The sequence below is a fragment of the Microtus pennsylvanicus genome, chromosome 7 (genome assembly GCF_037038515.1).
Source record: "Microtus pennsylvanicus isolate mMicPen1 chromosome 7, mMicPen1.hap1, whole genome shotgun sequence".
Taxonomy (NCBI): Eukaryota; Metazoa; Chordata; class Mammalia; order Rodentia; family Cricetidae; genus Microtus; species Microtus pennsylvanicus.
In genome coordinates this window covers 4,655,090-4,677,405 of record NC_134585.1, presented here as the reverse complement: position 1 = coordinate 4,677,405, position 22,316 = coordinate 4,655,090, and the positions used below count along the sequence as shown (strand labels likewise).

Here is a 22,316-nt window from a genome sequence, read left to right as displayed (position 1 = left end):
AGGGCTTCTGGGAGCTCTGGGCAGGCGCTTACCATGGCAGTAGTTTGAGGTGGTGCTGTTTCCAGGGTGGGTGCCTCGGGCTGCAGCAGCTTTAAGGCTGGGGGTACCACAGCTCACGGTGAAACCATTCTCGGACTCTGAGAAAAGGGGTCTATCACAGTTCTGACCTGACCGCCCCCCCAACCTCCAATGGTTAGAGGAATCCCAGGGGAAAGAGGAGTGCCGGACAGCCAGCTTCTCCCTCAAACTCTCCAACCTCCTCTCCCCACATACCTGGCAAAAACCGGGCCCGGGAAGGGCAGGTCAGAGCACAAGTGTCCTTCTTGCCAGACCGACTGCAGCTGAGCATGGCTTTGGAGGCCCCAGGACTGGTCTGACAGGTTACTGGCTCTAGAAAGGGGACCAGGGCCTGAGGCTATGGAACGTGCCTTGTCCACCTTCTCAGATGGTTAATTGAGAAAAAGATTATCTATGTGCAGAACTACAGACATGCCCAAGGAGACCGGACACTTCTGAATCAGGAATGGCATGCCTAATCCAACCGGCTATGCCCCTCACATCTTCCCACCAGATCCCCAGCCATTTCCAGGTCTTGCCAGCAGAGGGCGCCACACACCTGTGCAATCCTTCCCGTTCCAGTGAAGGCGGCCCTGGCCTGCTGGGCAGGTACACTGAAAGCTGCCGGGGGTGTTGATGCAGCCAAAGCGGCAGCCTCCCTTGTTAACGCTGCATTCGTCCACATCTGTGGGGGGAGCAGGGAAACAGACTGGCAGTGGTGTGGAGAAGTAGGAGCCAGGGGTTGGGCCGCAAGTGAGGACCTTAGGTAAGTGTCCAGCCGCACTGAGTGATACAGGGTGAGGGGTGCCTTCTAGAAACCTGCTGTGCATTGCCAGATCTCTCAGGTGGCCACGCTCACAGCAAACATTCACAGAGATAGTAAAGGGCTCTCTGGCCTGCGGGGAGGGCAAACCTCCTCCCATTCTCTCTATCCCCGGTTAAAGACACAGTTGAGCAGGTGCCAACTTGACCAGCATCTCGGTGCCTTCCACTCTTACCCTCTCACTGAGCTAGAGAATCAGGGTGGGACTCCGGGAATAGCGATGGGGAGGGAGGGTAGAATTTAGGAGGCAGAGTCTGGGCATGGTGGAAGTGAAGGCAGAAGGATCAGGAGTTCAGGGTCACCTCTGGCTACATAGTGTGTTCAAGGCCAGCCTAGGGGTCAGGAAACCCTCACATAATCACCCTGCTGGCAGATGCTGCTCCCTGGTGCCTGTCTGCTAGCTGGCTTTGGGGTGTCGGATGCAGACGTCACACATGCTCCCAGGGATTTCTTATTACCCCAAGCCAGCACAGGATTATCAAGAGTTTTGGAGGGTGGAAAAGTGAGGGACCGAGGTGGCTGGGAAGCAGGATGGTATGAGCTTGCTGGCTTACCCCCACAATGAGTGACACCATACAGCAGGTAGCCACGATGACAGAGACACTGGAAGCTTCCTGGTGTGTTGACACACATGTGGTCACAAGTTCGATCAAAGGAGCACTCGTCTATGTCTGGAAGAGCGAGGGTTTGAGATCCTGAGTCTGTCTGCCCCATGTTCAGGGGGCGGATTTCAGGGAACTGAAAGAGACCCTGGACTGCCCCCAGATCTGCGACTGAGCAGGGCCAACTCCCTCTGTGCACCATGCCTGGAGTTTCTGTTTGCGTCTAGAACCTGTGGGTCATGACCTAGCTGCAGCAGGCCACATCTGGAAGAATCAGACAGTGGCTAACACTGCCTTTTCATGTTCCTGTGTCCACGGGGTGGTTTCCACCCTGCCATCCCAGAAGCTCTCCCAACCGAGAGCCTCTCCAGAGAGTCCCCTGAGCCTGCTCACCCTGGCAGCTCCTCTCGTTGATGAGAAGTTTGTAGCCCTTCTTGCAGCTGCACTCGAAGCTGCCCACTGTGTTGCGGCAGATGTGGTCACAGCCCCCATTGTTTAAGCGGCACTCGTCGATGTCTGGGGGAGCAGACAAAACACAACAAAGGACAATACTGAAGGCTAGGAGCAAACAGGAGACAAGAGCTCTTTCTCGAAGAGACAAGGAAAGTCAAGGAGGGACCTGGTCTGTCCCTGTTAACTTGGCTGTCACCCTCTGTCCTCATGTCTTCCCTGTCCAGGATATCTGACCATGGTAACACCTTTTATTCCCTGAGGTTGAGTCCAGGAACCACCTAAGCCAGCAGTGAACAACTGTCTGGAGTTAGGGGAACAGGAGGCCATTTGAACTCCAGGCTGGGCCACATCCCGTACTCTCCAGCTGATGGCCATCCCCGAGACGGTGACAGGACTCTCCTTTCGTAGCATGTAGCACGGACGCTGTCACACAGCTTGGGTCAGGAGGGCTGAGCCTAGAGAGACTTGCTGGAAAGGGGCAACCTCAGGGAGGAGGAACTGGCAACGATGCTAGGTCGAAAGGACTTTCAAGAGAGAGAGGGGCTGAGAGATGAGCAGGAGTGGGGCCAGGCAGGGGACTGGAGAAACTGGAGCCTGGCAGTGTCGGGTACGGGTACCAGAGGGAAAGGGGCGGGTGAGCAGCTTCCTTCCTGAGGTCAAGTTCCCTGGCTGGTGGCAGACAGGACCCAGGCTACTCACCACTTCTGGAGGGGAGGGGGTGGGGCTTCGCTCGGCAGGCCTACCTGTCAACAGTCCTGCCCAGCAGGAAACCTCGAGTGCGGCTGGCTGACCTGCTGCCCCAGCCCTCCCCCTCCTGCAGCTGCTGGGCCAAAAGACACAAAGAAGGAGCCGGCCCTACTTCCCGGTCCCCACTTCTCAAGACCAGAAGACAGACGTGATGAGTCATCATTTTCTAAATGGCCTCCCTCCCCCTCTCTCCCTCACGGTCCACAAACCCCAGTGAACTGGAAGGAGGGGAGTAGAATGGGTAGTGTGGGAACTTAACCATAAAGACAGCCAAGCCCAAAGGGTCCCCACTTGCCAATCCTCATTTGTATACAGTTCATCCATCCCCACAGCATATCTATGAGCTAGGTCCAATGGAGGGAGCCCGCGGAGCTGGGCTCAGAACTGGCAGCCAGGCTCTCTTTGGTGCTTCCGACTCTCACTCTCCCTAGTACAGTCTAAGAGATCCTTCCAGAGCCACTGGGAAGAGCTGAGGAATGCGGGTCCAAAAAGTGAAAGCCACCCATGCCCTCAGGCAAGGGTCGGCTCAGATGGCCTTCCAGCTCAGGGGTGACCATGTTCATTCAGGGCAGGAACCTTCTCCCAGGGACAGGACAGGACGGGGGTGAGAGTAGGAACAAGGAGGGCTGGGCCCAGAAGGCAACAAAGTGCTAGCTGGACTTTTGTGCCCCTAGCTGGATTTGTTCCCCTTGAACTGAGATGGGAGAGTAGACAGGAGCCGGCCCTTCGCTTTGTCCTGGGTTCTTTGGGAGAAGGGAGTTGTGGCTCCATAAGAGCTAAATCTCGGCCCCACCTCATCCCGGCGAGGCTGCCCTGCTCCTGCCCTCTCTGAGGTCTCACCTTTGCAGGTCTTTCTGTCTGGCTGCAGCATGAAGCCCACAGGGCAGCTGCAGTGGACCCCGGTCGCGGCGTCGTGGCATTTACTGTCGCAGCCCCCATTGTTGACGGCACAGGTCTCTGTGGAGGGAGGTGTGGGGAGCGTTGGGGTTACTGGCCTGAGGGAAGGCCTCAGCCACCTCGCCGGAGGTCAGCAGGAGCATTAAGCAGAAGCCCCAGGCTCCATCCTCCCCTTCCTCCCGAGGCCCAGATCCTCAGGAGTGCAGCCCAGCGAGCTAGCACTCCACGTCCCTGCCCCCTACTTGATTACAGCAGCGAGGCAGGTACAAGCCGGAGCTGTCAGGCAGGAATGTGCTGGGGGGTGGGGGTGGGGAGGCAGGAGAGATGAAAGCTAAGGGAGGGCTTGGCCTGCCCGGGAACAGAAGGGGCAGACCAGTCTCTTCCCATCCTGGGGGTGGGGGGTTCATGGTGGACAGTCTCCTAAGAGGTTTGGTGGGAAGAGGGTCTCAAGACACTGATGGCTGCCCATTGATTCATCCCCCTCCCGGACACTGCGGGCCTGACACCCTACCTCAGAGGAGATAGCCAAGCTGGGCCATCCACCTTTACCTCCTCCCAAACCCTCCTGTCCCCCTGGAAGCAAGCTGGCTGTCTGGTCCTCCTATTTTACTGATGAGATAATGTGCACGCACAGGAGGGGCTGGAGGGAGGAGGAATCCAGAGAGGGAAGGTGGAAGGGGCACAGAAGAGAGTTCAGAGCCTTGTTGAGCTCCATCGGTCCTGAGCCTGCTGAGAGGCCTGGCCCAAGGGAAAGGGACTCAAACAGCTGCTTTTGAGAGGAAAGCCATCAGCCCTAGTACTGCAAGAACCTGCACAAGGACCTGGAGTGATTCGGCCTGTCATAGAGGCACTGAGCATCCTCCCATTAGCATCCCAAGGCCTCCATGACACAAGAGAAAACTACTCTCAGGATATCAGGTCCACCCTTGTCACCAATGAGGGCAGCGTGCCAGGGCTCCAAAAGAAGCCTACCTCTGCCTGGGAGTCCCTGGCATGTCCTGATCTGGGAACGACCACAGTGGGCTCCTCTCATTGTGTCTGAGGCCGCCAGACCATGAGCAACTCAAGTCCAGTCTCTCCCAGAAGTGCTCAAAGTATGGAAAGAGGGCCCCCAAGGCCTGGACAAGATCCTGTTTGTGTGTAGATCCTCCAGAGGACCCAGGATGGGCACAGAACTGGCACGGTGCCTATGCCAGGCTGGACCAAGAAGCTGGATAGAGTTGTCCACCTCTGCAGGACAGTTGCTCAGAGCAGGGAGGGCGGCAGGAGGACACAGCTTGCCCTGTCCTTGGTGCAAGGCACTGACCACATGCTGTCCTGATCATCATACCCACAGGAGGACTATCACTGCCCCCTTCTGCAGAAGAGTAAGCTGAGGGCCAGAGAAGATGGGGCTCGCTCGAGACTGTCTGGTGAGAATATGGCAGAGCCAGGATCCAAACTCAGGTCAGGCAGAGATCAGCAGCTGCTCTCAGTGGTGTACTAAGAGTAGGAACCCAAGCAGGATGACCCACAGAGGGGATGACATCCCACTCTGATGCCCCTTATCTCAGTGGCTTAGTGGAAACGATGGGGAAGATGGCACTGGCTAAGACTTTAGAGGCAGTGACGGGCGGGGGGGGGGTGCTGATGACTGGGAAGGGGATAGGGTGTTAGAAGGTGGTATAGGAAGAGGAAGCAGATGAGGAAGGAGGGGAACCAGGAGAACATCAGCATGAAGGTTCCCAGGCCAGCTTTGAGGAACTCGAGTTCCTTACCACCTGATGGGTCTAGTGCTCGCACTACCAGGGGAAGCCCTGCTGGGCATGCAGTTAGTGGGAGCCCCAGCGGGTTAGCCCTTCCCTCGCAAGCCAGTGAGAGCAAGCGGAGAGCAGACATATTTACCATTAGAAACGGCCTGAGTGGGCATGTGCTGCTCTAGCCGCCTTTCCCCTGTTTGTAAAAAAGCTGTTTAGATCTGGGGCAGGCGCCACTGCAGCCCACTGGGCCCCAGGCCCACCCTGTACCCTCCACCCTGAAGGTCCAAACCACTAGCCCCACATGGTGACCCTCCTTAGCCTCATTCCCCAGCCTTGTCCTGCCTGGTACCCTCAAAGAAATCAGGCCCCCATCAAGACACTATAAAACAGAAGTTCTGAGTCTCGACCCCACAGAGCATGTCAGAGGCAAAGCTGGCATGAGATGTCAAGGCTTGCACTCAGCCACCCCCCAAATACCTTCTCTTTTAACTACACTCCCAGTCTTCCCCTCTGAGCGTCCTGGTAAACCCAGTGACAATTCCTGCCAAGGCAAGTAAGCTCATCTCCCTCAGAGCAGGGGAAGAGGGCTGGGGAAAAGGCTGCTCGTTTGTTCTGTCCTGCCTCGCTGCTGCTGCTGCCGCCCAGATGGTGCAGTGTGTCCCGGGTTGGAGAGGTCAAGCTTGATACGGGCATTTTCAAAAAGCAGCCATGTTTGAGAACATTCAAACAGAAACCCAAGAAGGAACTCTGCCTCTTCCCCATGGGACCTCTGTCTCTTCTCCCCAGGGACCACATGTGGTTTCTTCTGGGAGAATATGGGGGTATGTGGGTGTGTCCAAAGGGTGGTGGGAGGTTTTCAAAGCAGACAAATTAGCCCTATGAGGAGAATATGAAAGGAGCTGGACTAACCCAGCTGGAGAAGGCATTAGGAAGACCTGAACCTGTTTTAGGGTCCTTGAAGAGTTAGAGGGGATGGGGGGGGGAGCGAGAGCAGGAGAGCTTTTCGTTAGAGGGGCACTTTCGATCCACACATATCTCGAGCAGTGCCGGCAACCTGTGTGAGCCCGTCTGCTCCCGTCTGTGGCGGACGTGGAGAGGACAGGGGCAATGGACTGATCGGTCCGAACCTGAATCTGTCTTGGACACACAGAACACAGAGCCACCGTGCTCACCTTTCCCCCCACCCCCTGCCTGCTACAGCCCACCAGACGGACAGCTCTCCATAAGTGCCCATGCCCACAGAGCAGGTATGCCTCTCCATGCATGGCTGGAGACCCTGCCTCAACTCTGGCCAAAGCCCTTTCATTTCCTACTTCTCCAAGGGGACACACTGTCCAGTCATCTCGCCACTGAAGAAATGGCAACGGAGGGAATCCAAAAGGTAACTTGAAGGAATTAGCTCATTCAGGGTATGTGAAGACTGGTCAGGCGTAGGAGTTCAGGAGATGGGTTTCAGGCAGCAGGGGGTGGAAGGCTGCAGCAGCTGAGGGGTGCGGGCAGCCACAGGCTCCAGTGGTCGGGGAGTGGGAGGTGAGCCTGGGGGCATCAGGTGAGGGGCAGGAAAGGGATGGAGTTGCAGGGGTGGAGAGGAAGCGGTGGCCGGAGTCACCCTACTTGTCAGCCCACGACTGGCTGCTCTAGGGACAAGCAGTATGTCCTGGCCTGTTCCACAGTGGGGACACCTGCCTGTCCCAGTCCCCACCTCCCCACACTGACCACCCCAGAATTCCTCAAGACATCCCTGCAGTCTTGTTGACCAGAACTTCTGCTAATGGGTCCCAGTTTGGCAATGTTATAGCCTGGGAGGGAAAGGAGGGTGGGACTCCTGGGGAGGGCGGAGGGTTGAGTGTGCCTTTTAGTCTCCCGGAGTCCTGTCCCTTACTGGACCTGCCATTACGTGGGTCGTCATCCCTCGGCAGTTACTAGGTCCGGCACCTAGACCCCCCCCCCGCAGTCCCCAGTCCCTGCGCCCACCCTGTCACAGTGCCTTGAGCTGCTCCCTAGCTTCACCCACCGATGCATGTCTTCCCGTCAGTATGGAGCACAAACTTGACATGGCAGCCGCACCGGGGACCCTGCTCCGTGTCATCGCATGTGTGCTGGCAGCCACCGTTACCATAGTTGCAGGTCACTGTGCAGAGAGGGAGACCTGTCAGCCAGCTTTCCCCTTGTGCTGCGGGTCAGCGAGGCTGCTTCCTCTCTGCGTCCTTCCACGCCTCCCTCCTCCCCCGGCCTCTTTCCTCCTGTCCTCCTGTCCCTGCCCTTTGGCTACTGAGCCGCACCCCCCCCACGCCCCTGCCCTCATAGGTCTCACGTTTACAGTCCCGCTGGTTCTTGGTGAGCTCGAAGCCAGGGCGGCATTCACAGGCAATGCCGCCCTTGGGAGTCTCCCGGCAGATGTGGGCACAGCCGTGGTTCTTGTTCATGCAGTTCATTCCTTCTGCAAAGGGAAGAGCAGAGCCTGGTGCTCCTGCTGCACCTGGAGGCCGCAGAGGGGCGGGGCCAGCTGGGGCTAAGGACACTGTGAGGGTCAGCCGAAATCCAGAGCTGCTTGGGATTTAGGAATGACCCAGGAAAATCTAAACCAGGACCTATTTGCTCAAAGAGCTTAAACCGGGACTAGAAACCTGAAGATAAATAGCAATCAGATTGATAAAGCGGGAACTAACTAGCAGAGGTGATTACTATGCCACTTTGTCGGGGAGGCAGAGGGAGACAGGGTTTCTCTGTGTAGCCCTGGCTGTCCTGGAACTCACTCTATAGACCAGGCTGACCTCAAACTCAGAGATCCACCTGCCTCTGCCTGCCGAGTGCTGGGCTTAGAGGTATGCACCATCAAGCCTGGCTATGGCACGAATATTAAGTTCCTCCCACAGGCAGGGCTGCTCACTGGATACAAAGCAGACCAGAACTATTGCCCTGGGGACATCAGATCCCAGTGAAAGAAGGAGTAGGCAGCACACACTCCAGGCTCCCTCTGACAACTTCCTCCATCCAAGCCATGGAAGGGGACACTGGTGAGGCTGTCCCTGAGAAGTGGCAGCTTATAGATGAATGCCCACCAACAGGGTCCCCATCACAGCCGAGCCAGAGAACGCCCCAAAGTAACCTCAGTTCCAGGCAATGACCTGATCCCAGATTTATCCCCTAGATTCTTTTTCTAATACAGTGTTGTGTGTGGAGCCCTTAGGCCGTGACTACATTAAGAAATTAGAAGGGTGTAGAGGAAAAGTGGGGTAGAGAAGCCTGGGGGCCTCCCAGGCCATGGGCTGACCTTCTGGCCGCTGGATGCAGGTATGCTGGTTGTCGCTGAGGAAGAAGCCTTCTCGGCAGTGGCATTCGTAGCTGCCCATCATGTTGACACAGCTCTGTTGACAGCCACCGTTACCCTCAGCACACTCATCCACATCTGTGCAAGACAGGTGATTGGTGGGGCTGCGGTGGCAGCACCAGAGACTGGGCCACCTTAGCAAGCAGTCCCGTACTTGTGAAGAGGAATGCAGATTAGAGCTCAGGTAGGGTGGGGAGCATCCCACATAGCTAGCCGAGGTGAGGACTGGATCCCTCCCCCACACAGTAGAGAGGGGGTCGTCAAACCTGGAGAGACGACAGCTCAGCAATGAGACCCAAGTTCTAGTCCCAGTCCCCACATGGCAGCTAACTGCCTCTAACTCCAGTCCTGGGGGACCTAGTGTCCTCTTCTGGCACCTCAGGCATGTGGTATACAGAACACACAACCCTGGGCCTGAGTGCCGGGGTCAGGAGGGAAGCCAGGGTGAGAGGAACATTGCGGACGACAAGGATGGAGATTAGTCACACCGGCTGGCAGTGGCGGACCCAGGAGTGGCCCCTAGCTGTGATGACAGCCAGGAACCTGGAAATGGCTCTGTCCTCAGGCAGCAGAATGGCTGTGGTGCCGACAATGGCGGGAATGACAGCTGAGTCACAAGTCATCATGAGGCAAGGACCATTCTGTGGACCGGCCACAACCTCCGCCTTCTTCCCCTCCCCCCGGGCCTGGGCTCTTTGCCACAGTTCCTAGCTTTTCTCCTATTTTGGTTTAACAAAACAAAGCCTGGCAGTGTGGTATGGAAGGGTGGGGAAGGTGACCAGGCCACACCCTGAATGGCTGAGGAGGAACAATAGGATGCCACCAAGTCACCAGCCCTAGAGCCAAGCTCACCCTGACAGCTCACTTCTGTAGCTCCATCTCTATGTTGGCTACTGCCATCCTGATTCTCCCTGGGGAAACTGAGGCCCACCACATGGACAATTTTCTCAAGGGTTCCCTAAGAGTTAAAGAGATGGTTGAGGCTTTGAACCCACACCTTACACAGACTGTTGTAACTCTGACCCTCTCAGTACTCTCTCTCTCTCTTTCCTCTCTCTCAATCTCTATGGTTAGTTCTTGGTGAGAAGTGGGGTTAGAAAGACCCAGAACTGATATTCATAGTCCCATGGGTACCCCTATCCTGCACCCAGTGTTTCATTTCTTGACCCTAAGGAGTCTCCAGGTGATACAGTGACAGAGGGGATGGGGAAGACAGCCACTAGGAAGGGTCTGCCAGGGACCTGGGTAGAAGGGTGGCAGCAGCAATGGTCATGTGCCCTTCTGCAGTAAGGGAGGTCCTAGACCAGGGGCATCTGACACCCTAACCCACTGCTCTTTCCTTTGCCGATTCTCTCTTCTGCCAGAACCAAAGAGAAAGTTGAGAGAATTTCAAATCTCAAATCCTGTACACTTCAGATTTTCTCCTTAAGGGGACCTCTCACTTGGTCTGACTAACTCTCAAAAATGACAGACTAAATAAAGCTGAATTCAGTGGCCCAGGGAGCCCATCTGGATCGGAGCTCTTGGGACGAGGGACATCAGGTAGACTGAGGCTCAGAACTGGGTAGGTGAGCTTGAAGACAGGAAGGCTGGAGACAAAACTAGGCACAAGGAGCAGAGGCTTCCAGGGCCCTGAGGAGCACCATCTGCAGCAGCAACAATGCTCCCGTCCATGGAGCACCCGCTCGTGTTAAAGCTGCACCCGGCTTTTCTACACAGGTTCTTGTGATGATCCCCCCCCCCGCCACAAGCAGCCTCTAAGAAGGGTACTAACACACTTTAGGGATGAGAGATCTAACGATGAGAGATCTAACAGGTTCTAAGTGACCGACACAGGGCTCGTCTGAAGCTAATTCACCCCCCACGCACGGAGTTGAGCCCACCATTCCCATTGCCCCCACGTGCCTACCTCACAGGGGGGGCTGCCCATGCTCCCTTGAAAGAATTCAGCTCTTTCTGGCCCCTTTCCTCCTCCACTACCGAATGAGCGCCGAGCCCCCCTCCACCACCGAATGAGCGCCGAGCCCCCCTCCACCACCGAATGAGCGCCGAGCCCCCCTCCACCACCGAATGAGCGCCGAGCCCCCCTTGCTCACCCAGACAGTTGTGTCCGTCGTGTGCCAGGTGGAATCCGTCGTAGCAGGTGCACCGGTAGTTTCCAGGGATATTAACACAGTCGTGCACACAGCCCGCATTATCCTCCCGTTCACACTCATCCACGTCTGTGCACAGAGAGGATACAGGCTGGAGATGCTGAAGACCACACACAAACAGCTATGCCATTTTATATAGAGACTTTGAACAATTTTTTAACTGTGGTACTGCTGGGAGGGGGTGGGGTGTCATCCTTGAACCAATACCCCTCAGGTCCTAGCGGGTAACAAAAAGTTACCAACAAGCAGTATCACAGACCTCGTCCACCGAAGCCGCAGCAGTATGCAAGGTCACACACTGAGAACAATATTCCTAAGCTACTTGGAATTAACCTTTTTAATTATGGCAGAAGATATACTTGTTTGTGAGTGAACTCCCACTGGGGAACGCCAGTCCCATCCCATGAGCACGATCTGAATGGTACAAGAAGAGGCTGAGGCTTCAGGGATCTTCAGGCCTTAGTTCTGAGCCTGAGGTGTGATACTCCAGACGGCTATGCGGGTAAGAGGCTAGGGAATGTTCCCGCCAGCTCTCCGGCTCATCTGTGCAATGCTTTGATGCACACCAGGACACTCTGCTCTCTGGGAAGAGGCCCTCCTGGGCCTGTAGAGGCTGCAGGTGTTGGGAACTGTGACGCCGTCCCCGAGGCAACAGCGTTGGTTCCCACTCTTCCGTAGGCACCCCCCAGTCTCACCTTTGCAATGTTTGCCATCCCCGGTGTAGCCGGACTTGCAGATGCACTTATACGATCGTGGCGTGTTCTGGCAGATGGCATCGATGTGGCAATGGTCAGTCCCTTCCACACACTCATCCACATCTGGCAGGGGCAGAGGAGGACATGTGAGGACCACCACACTGCCCCTCAAGTAAGTTTTGAAGGTGTACTCCTCCAAGTCAGAGTCCCCTCTTAAAGACAGAGCCAGTGCACCTGAGGTCCCCACATTCTCTGGTCCTTTCAGGGAGTCACAATGAACACTTACTGCCTCCAAGATATTCAAACCACAGTCATGGCTCAGCTATTCTGAGACACTCTTCAATTTGCCCAGCACACTCAATGTGTTAGACACAGTGTGAATTAGTTTATTTTTCGTAGCAGCAGGCTTATAGCAAGGGAGACAGGCACGGAGTCACTGGTCTCCTAAAAGTCCAGTCACTGATAAGTTTTTTTTAGAAAGGGACACCTATGGTCTAGCCTGGTCTAGAGCTTGTTACATAGCTGAGGGTGGCCTTCAATGCCTGGTCCTCCTGCCTCCCTCTCTCCCAAATGCCGGGACTACAGGCATGAACCACCCTGCCCAGCTGATCACTAGTAAATTAAGGAAGAAAAGGAGCCGGGACCTCTGTGGGCTCTTCATGTGCCTCACAGTCAACTGTAGAACAGACTTGTCCTTCCGGTACATTGGCGCACACCCGTGACCCCGGCTCTTGGAAACCGAGGAGGGAGGAGGATCAGGAGTTCTAGGTTAGATAGTGAGACCCTCTCTCAAAAACCTGGACAAAAGATCAAGCCTGCTCCTACTTGTTCAGCATGGGACCAAGCGGCTTTAGAGGAACAGAGTTCCATGGAAGGTTTTCCTTGGCCCCTGAGCTAGCAGCAGAAGGGCCAGGATCTGACAGGTGTTGGCCTGGCCATCTGAAGCTTGGTAAGCACAGTTCTTGGAGCGCTCCCACTGAGCAGGCAGCGCCCCTGCCCTCAGTTCTGGATCTTTTTGCTCCAACGCCAATGCTCCCTCTAATAGGCACGACACTAAGGGAAGAGGCCCCTCCAGAGGGGCAAAAAACGAAGATGATTAAGAAAGGACCTCTGTTGGGAGGCAAAGGCAGGCAGATCTCTGTGAGTTCAAGGCCAACCTGGTCTACGAAGCAAGTCTCAGGACAGCCAGGACTGTTACACAGAGAAATTCTGTCTCAAAAAGCCAAAATAAATCAAATAAAGAACCTGGGGAAGTCAGAGACAATACCAGAGCGCCCAGACAGCTGAAGTGATGCCGAGGAGGAGGGCCCGTTCAGAGGGAAAGGGCTATGCTGGGGCAGTCGTTACATTCAGAACACACAGGCCACTTAGCCCAGTCAGATAGACCAGTGAGAGGAAGCAGGAGCAGGTAGGAGCCACGAGACACTGGGCATGAGGAGATCCTCCTCTCAGCAGCTCCCGGCAAAATGCCCAAGGCCCCAAAGTCTGTAGTCAAGTCTGGGCCGGGGCCTGGCAATCTGTAATTTACCAAAGCTTCCAGATGATTCTAATGAGCAACTAGGGTTGAGAGTCCTGTCACAATCTGAGGAGGAAGAGGCCATGCCCACCTATGAACTAGAGAAAAGTATACAAAGTTTCCAAAGAGTATCTGAATAGACAACCAAGTGGGGCTTGAGAGCAGGCGGGTATGACTCCTGAGCTGCCAAGTGGGTTTTGTTAGAATGGAGGCTCTCAGCCCTTGCCAGATCCAGTGAACCCAGCACAAGGCACGTCCTGGAGTTTCTGACTAAGCAGAGCACACTGCACCGGCAGTTCCTGTAGTTTGTGACACTCTGCTTCCAGAAGCACTGGGGCCAGGGCTGGGGTACCATGGGCTGAGACCTGCAATGAGAGCACCTCACACCCTGCCTGCCTCAGCTCCTCTGGCTCCTTTCAGCTCCGCTTGGCTCTGCTCATGACCCCCCAGCCTTCTGTGCCGTTGCTGGCCGTCCCGACAGTCCTGTGTACACTTACTGCCCACGTCACCCAAGCTCAGCAGTCACGAGCCTGCCAGCCTGTCACCATGGAGTGAAAAGATGAAGATGGAGTTCATAAACCAAGTCCGAGTGACCTTGTGGATGGCAAGAGACTGTTGGAGAACCTGTCTGTCTGACTGATACAGTGGATACAGAAGCGAGAACTGTCCAATTGAAGGAAGGTTAACAGGAGCTGAGACAATCCCAGTTAAGGTCCACTTCTCCCACCTCTGGGAGGCTTTATCCTAAGTTTTCCTTTAAAAGACAAGGCTTTACTATATAGCCCAGGCTGACCTCCAGCTCATAATCCCCCTGCTCCAGCCTCCCTAGTGTTGGGATGGCAGGCATGCGGCAACACACTTGGCTTCTTTTTCATTTTTGGTCCCGAGACCCTCCCCCCCAAATGGGGATGATGGTGCCTCCTCAAAAGAGGCTGCGAGCAGCCATGAGGTTAATTTGTCTGAGTAAGGATGTGGGCAACAGGAAGTGTTAACCAGACTCAGCAAAGAAATTCACTAAAGAAATGGAAACTATGTAAGGTTGAGAGACATAAAAAGATAATTTTGGGTTGGTAACGCAAGTTAAAAAAAAGTGAATTAGGTACAACACTTTTCTCACAGAGATAGGATTACTGGAACATTCTCACCGAGATAGGACTACTGGAACATTTTCTGAACTTATCAAATGCAAATGGACCAGACATTGTTGATGTACTTATTGCCTGTACATACTGTATATGGTTGTTATACTTATTGTATATAGTTTTCCTTATATTAGTTATAACCTTTTTTATTTTAGACAAAAAAGGGGAAATGTGGTGATATTTTGTTTGTGCTTTAACAAATAAAGCTCACCTGAAGACCAGAGTGTGGAGCTAGCCACACTAGTTAGCCATAGAGGTCAGGCAGTGGTGGCTCACACCTTTTACCCCAGCACTTGGGAGACAGAGGCAGATAGATCTCTGTGAGTTCAAGGCCACCCTGGGCTACATGAGATTAGTCTAAGAGAGAAACAGAACCAAACAGTGGTGGCACACCCCAGCACTAGGGAGGTGGAGACAGGAGTGATGCGGCTGGGCAGAGAGAGGAATATAAGGAGGGAGGGAATGGGACTCAGGATTCAATCTGAGGACTGGCAGAGGCAGGACATCCCACCCTGGACTATTCCCTCACCACCACCTGACCAGTGCACTGCCCCCCACCTCCTCCTCCTCAGCCATGCTCCAGGCCCACCCTTTCCATCTTTCCATGCCTGGTTCAGAACTGTCCGTCAGCTCCTGGGGAGCCCTGGGCCCTGGGAGACTCAACTTGCCCTCTCTTTGGTTCACACTGAGTTGCTCAGCTAACACTCTGAAGCGGTTTTATGTAACATGGTCCATTTCTCCCGTGGCTGGGTGCTTGCTGGAGAAGGGACCATCCAACTGTGGCTGGCATCTTCTGAAGCAAACTGGGCTGAGGTACAGAGCAGGAAACAGGGCCCCCGATCGCACCCTGTTCCCCCTCCTCTGTCAGTTCTTCAGAGCGCCTCAGCGTACCTGGCGGCCCAGAATGTGTCCTTGCAGGGACCTCTGTGGCACGCGTGGGCAGCCTCAGCTTTGGTCCATCTTCCTAGGGCACAGCTGTTTACCAGCTGCAAGCCAAGTGATGCTCTTGGGCGTGGGTTGGTTTAGACTGCTGGTTCTTGGTTCAGGCTGCACACTGGAATCAGAGTACCTCTAAAGACCCAGGGGTGTCTAGACCCACCAAATCAGGACCTCCTGGGCAGGTCTGGGAATATCTTTTTCAACTCATGTAAATAAATGATTTATTTGCCTGAGCTGGGAGACACTTTGCCAGAGGAGCACCATGACGGACTGACTCAAGGTTCTAGACTGACGCTGTAGCAGTGCAGGTTCTAGACCGGTTCCGGTGCAGGCTCTAGACGGGCGCTGTAGCGGGCCCAGTGCAGGTCCTAGACCAACATGGTAGCAGCCCAGTGCAGGCTCTAGATCGATACTGTGGCCGTCCTGGTGCAGGTTCTAGACTGGTACCACGGCTGTCCCAGTGTGGGTCCTAGACTGGTGCCATGCAGTCCCAGTGCGGGTTCTAGACTGACACTGCGGCGGTCCCCATGCAGGCTTGGCCTGTGATTGTGTCGTCCTGAGTCAACCTCTGAGCACCAGTCACAGCACCATCTTGGGGGCTGCTCCCAGCATCAAATGAGCTAATACCCAGCACGTGCTACAGTATGGACATACGTGAGTGCTTAAGAAAAGCTTGCTGTCATTATTCACCCCTCCAGTATGCTCTTGGATGCTTGCTCCATGTTAACTTGGTGCCGTGAGTTCCTGAAGGCCATGACTTCTGACCCTTTGGACCCATGGCACTGCTGGCAGAGCTGTGTGTACCTGACCACCCAACAAATGGCCACTAGGTACCACCAGGGCAGTGTGCCAGGTGCCCAGGGCTCAGCAGTAAACGAGACAGAGTAACAGTGGAGTGGAGGTACTTCGTAGGTCTCTGCTAATCAGATGGTTGGAGGAGGCCATTCCCTGTGGCATACCCCAGAAGGAAGCCTGCTTCTTTACTTTTCTGGAAAGAGGGGTGCCCTAGGGAGTTTATTCTGAGGAGGAGAGAGCTGGGGAGATAGCTCAGTGTGAAAAGCACTGGCCGTGTGACATTGAGGACCTGAGCCAGGAGCCCCAGAACTCCTGGAAAGCCAGATCCAGCAGCGTGCCTCTCTAATCCTGGCACACCTGCAGCAAAACGGGAGGCAGAGGCAGGAGAATCCCCAGATGGCAAGCCAGCTGGTGCACAATGACAATGTGTCAAACAAGGTGGACGGTGAGAAGGACACCAGGGGTTGTCCTCTGACCTCCACGCGTGTGCCATGGCAGTGTGCCTGCACAAGCACACATGGAGATTTTTTAAGAGTCCCCAAAGACAGTGCACCGAGGCCTGGAGGATACAGTGGATGTAGGCTCTTGGGCTCCTTTGTTACCTTCCCGGGCAGCTGCAGGCATGTCTTATTTAATGGATGGGGAACTGCCTAATGTGGTTACCCTGGGGAAGAACCAATAGCCAGTGTAGAGACAGAACTCTGTCCCGCCCCCGAAAGCCTTCAAAAGTACTTGAGAGATGGGTCTCTGCCTCCCCTGGCCCCAAGGCAGCACTCAGCTTGAAGCAAGCAACCAAACAGAGCTCGAGATGGATTGGAACTGAACTGGCTGGTGGTCAAAAGCCAGCCTCTGGATGCTCCATGGCAGAAGAGGAGACCAGGATAGACAGAGAGCAGGCAAGGAGAGGGTGGGCGGGCGGGCAGGCGCAGTGGTGGGCAGGTGTCGCCAGCCTTGGGATTCACTTCTCTGGGGCCAAGCAGCTGGTTAGAAACAAAAACAAACACCAGGGATACAGGTTCCTGCTGTTAACAGCTTCAAACCGCCAGAGGAAAACTCCAAATAAATATAATTAGAAACTTGTAAAAAGCATCCTCTCTCTAAACCTGCCCCCCAGGGTCTACCCTTTAACATCCCATCCTCCCACGAGGACGCCTACATAGCCTGACGCTGGACCTCACCCAGGGATTCCTTATCCTGCATCTTCTACGGGTCAGCAACCATGTCCTCAGTTTGCCACTGTCCGTAACCGCAACCAGACAGTCGTGGGCACAAAGCTCTGAAATTCAAAGCCCATAGCTCTCTGGGGTTATGGTTTGTCACAGGAGAAAACCATTGACAAACCAAAGTCCCCAGCGGCCTGATCAGGACGGGGGTTGGGGGGTACCCCACTTCTGAAATGCATCCAGCTCCGAGTCCAGAGCGAGCCCTTGGTCTGAGGAGGGCAGGGCTCGGGGATTGGTAGGGGTCAGTCTTGGCACCATAGTGCACACATACACAGAACCGTGTCCGTGGGCTTCTGGGGCTGGTTTCTAGGCTAGCTGCTCGCCTGACACAGGACTACCCTCCTTGGGAAACTGAGGTGGGGGAAGAAAGGAAAAGTACCAAGTGGCCCGACTTCCAACCGGCAGAATGGAACACGGTCCAGGTGGAGAGGGTACTGAAGCTTACGGATATGAATGGGGTCAGCAAATGGGCAGAACCCGAGTTCGCAGCCAGCGGGCTTGAGTTTGGGAGAGCTCACACCTCCTCTTCCACCCGTCTAGTGCCACCTGAGTCAGGCAGAAGGCGGGCTGGCAGGGAAGAGAGTGGCTAGTCTGCGGACAGAGAGTCAGTGTCCCTCCTTTGCCCAGGTGAGTAGCCCATTCATCCCCTCCACACGGCCCTGCGCTGGCTGTTTTCACCTCTCCCCTGAGCTCCAGCAGTCCAGTGCTTCCCAGACTCCTGTCTCCCCAGGTCTGGGCCTCCCGTAAGCACTGCCAGCCTCAGAGCGGCTCCGCAGTTTCCAGCCCTGACAGGAACTCTTTCTTAGTGAGTGGTCATGTGCTAGGGGTACAGAGGCCCACACCCGCACACCGAAGCAGGCGGCAGAGATCAGGGTGGGATCTGGCAGCAAGTTCCTCCACCTCCACCATCTTCTCCAGAGGATCTGAAGCCACGCATTCCCCTCCCCCACCCTCGGTTCAAGGCACTGGACCAAGCCATTCTACTTTCCTTCTCCAACTAAAACAAAACGCACATCGCCCACCTCCTCCCCCTCACCGGAACACCACACACACATGTGCTCGCACACACACACACACACACACACACACACACACACACACACACAGAGTCATGCACATGCATGTTCACACACCCCAGTGGATGCACACCTCACATTCCCAACCTCACACCCGGCCTGTCTCCATTCACAACAGGTCCTAGCCACTCACATCGCAACGCAAACAGGTTCTCATGCTTTCAGATTCCAGAAGGTTCCAGAAAGCGGTCTCATCTGAGGCCTCTCTACCTGTAACGGTTGGGACTCCTAGGTCTTTGTAGTCCACTCTCCCCCATTCTATCCTACAGAGACTCGGGTGTGTGTGGGGGGGGGTGGAGAACAAAATTTATATCCTCCTAGCCCCAGGCTTTCCCCACACCTATGACACGCCACCAGAAAGCCACAGAAAGAGGTCAAAGGGATTTCTGAGGACTTCCTAAAAGTGGGGATGAGCTTAGGGAAACTGATAAAACAACAGGATCTAAGAGTGCGGTCTGTCCGTCTGTCTGTCTGCTCTCTCCAGTAGGGCCTCGATGGGGCACAAGCGACGGCGGCTGCCTGAGGAGCCACCCTCACCCGCTGACACGGTTATGGTTTTCATTTCATATTTTGGAGGGAGGGGCTAGGAGGAACAGTCCCCTCACTGTAGGAGCTGGCCACAGGAGCCGAGGGAAGCCGGGAGGAGAGGAAACAGCCACATTAAAGAGGAAGAGAGGGTGGGGGAAAGGAGAGACACATACACCCAGACAGAGACCCAGAGACAGAGAGACACTGTTCCCACCAGATGAACACGCTCACTCTCAGGGATGCCGTGGCTTTAAATGGCTGACTTTCTCAGTCTCCATCCCCAGCAAGGAAAGAAAACTACCAGGTAAACTAAATGGCCAACCTGGCTGTCCCGGAGCCAGAGCCGGAGCCGGCCTGGGGGCTGGACCAGTCCCCCTGGAGGCCCTGAGACCTTTTCATTCAGCTGCAACCTGAGCCCTAAGTGGGGATTAGGTCTTTTTAGCCATGGCTGTCCTCCCACCTCTACCCCACCCCCACCCCTCAAAAAAAGCAAAGCAAATTAATGCTTTTAAGTTTACAATTATCTTGGTTATCCAGTCTGTCTACTTTAAGACACACAGACAGGCACTTGAGAACCACTCAAAACCGTGTACCCAGCAAGCTCACTCATTCCCAGTCCCACTAGCTGACCCGCCCACTCATCCACAGGGACAAAACGTTCAGCAATCCCCGACTGGGGCTAGGTCCCAGAGGACACAGCGGGCCAGGGGTGGACCGTGCTGCTGGAGTTGGTGTTCCCTCTCGCTTCCTCCCTCCCTCCTTTATTCTTAAGCTCCTGTCCCAGTTCCATCCTCGTCCCCATCACATGGCTTTGACGCTCCCAGGGACACGGATGTCCCCAGAAGTGCAGCAGTTCTTTTCAAGATGCTTGCTGAGGGTGTTTCCGATTTACAGACCCTCTAGGGTTCCACTGAGGAGCACGTGGCATCAAAGGCGGACTTCCCAGCCCTGATGATAGATGGGAGATATGCCGAGGGGGCAAGGGAGGCCTCCCGGAGCTCACAGCACCATGGGTAAGCCTGTAAGGCTCAGACCAAAGAGTTCTCACCCTGCCTGCAGCATCTACCTACAAATCTGAGTCCAAGCACAGCTCTGTTTTCCAGCAAACCTGTTGTTAGGCAACCTTTGATGGACGGGGTTTCACAGATTTCCTGGATGGTAGGGTTAATGAGAGGTTCCAGCCTAGCCCCAGCCAGACTCAGAAATCCTACGGGGGGAGGGGGCAGATGCCAAGTTACCGCAGCCTCACCAGGGCAGGTGGCTGGCGCTTAGGACTGAGATAAGCAGGGGCCTTGCGGGTACCGCCTCCTGCTGAGTGTCCCCCAGCACCCAGTGGGGTGTCCAATAAAAGAAGGTACCCGAGGTACCCTGGAAATATCCTGACTTCTATCCCTTGAGAGCCTTGGTTTCCCTGCACACCTGTCCCATTTAGGGGTCTCCAGCTGCACCTGGAGCCCCTTTAATAGGCTGCTTCTCCTCTTGTCCCCCCCACCTCTGCAGACACTGGCTCCAACTTGAAAGAGGCCCTTATCTTGTCTCTCTAGATTACTGCACGAAATCTGTTCCTTCCTCAGACTAAACTCCCTAGCTAATTCCATGTTATGAGTAAGTCAGCGTGCACTACAAAAGCCAGCTTTGTTTACGAAAACACACAAGCAAATCCAGAGTGGAGAGAGGGGCTGTTCCAGGCAGCAGGCTGTCTGGAACCAAGGCTGCAGAAGAAGCAGTTTGGGGCTGGAAGGAGTGTGGTGTGGGGTCTGGTACTTGACAGCGGAGGGTCTCCCGTGTTTAGTTATGTTAATGGACAGGTTGGAGGGGGCAAGGGTAGAGACCGTGTTTTGGGGGAGGCGGGTGGTGTTGACCTAGCACCTTCTAGGAACACAGTGAAAGCGGGTGGCATACAACAGCTTAGGACTCCAGGGCTCAGGCCCCTCCACACAGCGACCTGACTGCCAGACACTCAGACTTGCCCAACTCCCAAGTTCAACTTTCCTCCTGGCTCAGACACCTCCTCATCCCTGGCTGGCTTCAGGAGCCCCTGGGACAATAGGCAGAATCTACCTCCCGGGCAAAATCTTGCTAAGAGGAATTTTCTTTTTGTCCATATAAATCTCTTTTGGGTGAGGACAACGTGGGGGGAGGGGTGTAGCAGGTCAATGGGGGAGGGGAGGCTGTCCCCAGAGAACTGTGGGACACCAGCCTGGTTTCTGCCAGCGCAGCCTTGGGACTGGCTGGGCAGTGAGCTCGGGGTCAGGGACCGGGGCAGGAGGGCCTCCCAGTCTCTCTCTAATTCCTAGAGGGAATCTGTCAGAGCTCCCAGCCTGGAATTTTACTTTGTTATTTTAATGCAATTCTGACCTGGATTTAAATGGAATTGGAAACCCCAGGCCTTAATAAATAAATATTATGATAAGAAATGAAAGCCATGCGAGACGAAAGAGATTTCCCCCCAAAAGGCAGAAACGCAACGTGCGTGCCAGAAGCCAGTCACAGACATTTTCTCCTTCTGCCCCCTACCATCCCGTGACAGGCAGTCGGTTTCACCGCGAAAGAGCCTGTTTTTCTTTAACATCTTTAGACTTGATAAGACAGCAACTTTGAAATTTCGGCCTGTCTGCGTGCGGGGAGGGGGTGAGGATACGAAGTGTGCGGCACGGCTAAAAACTTCTCTAGGTCTCAAGCCCCCGAGTGAAGTCCGTGGCAATGTTTGAGAGAAGATTCTCTAACCTCGGCGGAAGATGCTAGAGGTGGCAGAGAAACCGGCAGAAGTGCATGCTCCCTGCTGCCGGCCGCCCCCAGGCTCCTCCAAGCGCTTCGCTAGGCGCACAGCGCCCAGAGGTCTGGCCCTGGCCGGAGAGTCCGGGACACAAGGCCGGGTCCTGACAGCCACGCACTTCCAGGCACCTGCCCTGACTCGGGCCCCGTCATCCCGCAGCCCCGCAGCCCCGCGCCGCGCCTCCCTTACCTTGCGCAGCTTTGCCATGCTGGGCGGCGCGCGCGTGGACCAGCAGGACGAGCAGGCAGAACCCGGGGACGCGCCCCGAGCCCATGGCCTGGAGCTCCGCGCGGCGGGGCCGCGGGGGTGTCGCAGCCCCGGAGAGGGCGCGAGGCAGAGGGGGAGGGGACTGGAGGGCGCCCCGCGGGGGCTCCGGGCTGGGCGTGAGGAGCGCGCGGTGGGGAGCGCGGCCAGGCGCGGGGCGGCGGCCCGAGGGGCGGCCCGGGCTATCGCACCCGACGCCCAGCTTCGCCTGCGGGGAGCTGGAGCCGGAGAGCTAGCGCGGAGCAGGAGCCGGAGCTGGGACCTGAGAAAGGGGAGGGGAGACGTAGCGCCTAAACACGCCCTTTCTGCCTCTTTCTTCCTCTCTTGCTTTCTCGTCTCCCGGGCTCCGTCTGTTTTTCTTCGCTTTTCTCCTCCTCCTCCTCTTTCTCCTCCTCTCCTTGCTCCTTTTCGTTTTCTTCCTCCTCCCCTTCCCACTGCCCCTCCTGCTTCTCTTCTCCGTCCTCCTCCTCCACCTCCTTTTTCGTGCCCTTTTTTTTTTTTCTTTCAAAGGGGGCCTCGGCGTGGCGGCCGCTCCCCCTGCGCGCCCGGGCGCGCGGCCC

The 22,316-nt window shown here is 55.6% G+C and overlaps 1 protein-coding gene across 3 annotated transcripts in view; it reads right to left on the bottom strand.

Moving 5' to 3' along the window:
* Scube3 (signal peptide, CUB domain and EGF like domain containing 3) overlaps positions 1-22,064 on the bottom strand; it is a 37,248-nt gene extending 15,184 nt beyond the window's left edge. For 2 of the 3 annotated variants that reach the window (XM_075979687.1, XM_075979689.1), the window contains exons 1-13: positions 21,682-22,064; positions 11,498-11,620; positions 10,746-10,871; positions 8,593-8,727; positions 7,633-7,758; positions 7,333-7,449; positions 5,464-5,511; positions 3,523-3,639; positions 1,876-1,998; positions 1,435-1,551; positions 617-742; positions 274-390; positions 33-137 (exon numbers count right to left, since the gene is read on the bottom strand). In XM_075979687.1, coding sequence (XP_075835802.1) covers positions 33-137; positions 274-390; positions 617-742; positions 1,435-1,551; positions 1,876-1,998; positions 3,523-3,639; positions 5,464-5,511; positions 7,333-7,449; positions 7,633-7,758; positions 8,593-8,727; positions 10,746-10,871; positions 11,498-11,620; positions 21,682-21,766 — 1,465 coding nt within the window. In that variant the 5' untranslated portion in view covers positions 21,767-22,064. The remainder of the gene's footprint in view (positions 1-32; positions 138-273; positions 391-616; positions 743-1,434; positions 1,552-1,875; positions 1,999-3,522; positions 3,640-5,463; positions 5,512-7,332; positions 7,450-7,632; positions 7,759-8,592; positions 8,728-10,745; positions 10,872-11,497; positions 11,621-21,681) is intronic. The other variant, XM_075979688.1, reaches the window with a different exon arrangement.
* Positions 22,065-22,316: the final 252 nt, after the last annotated feature.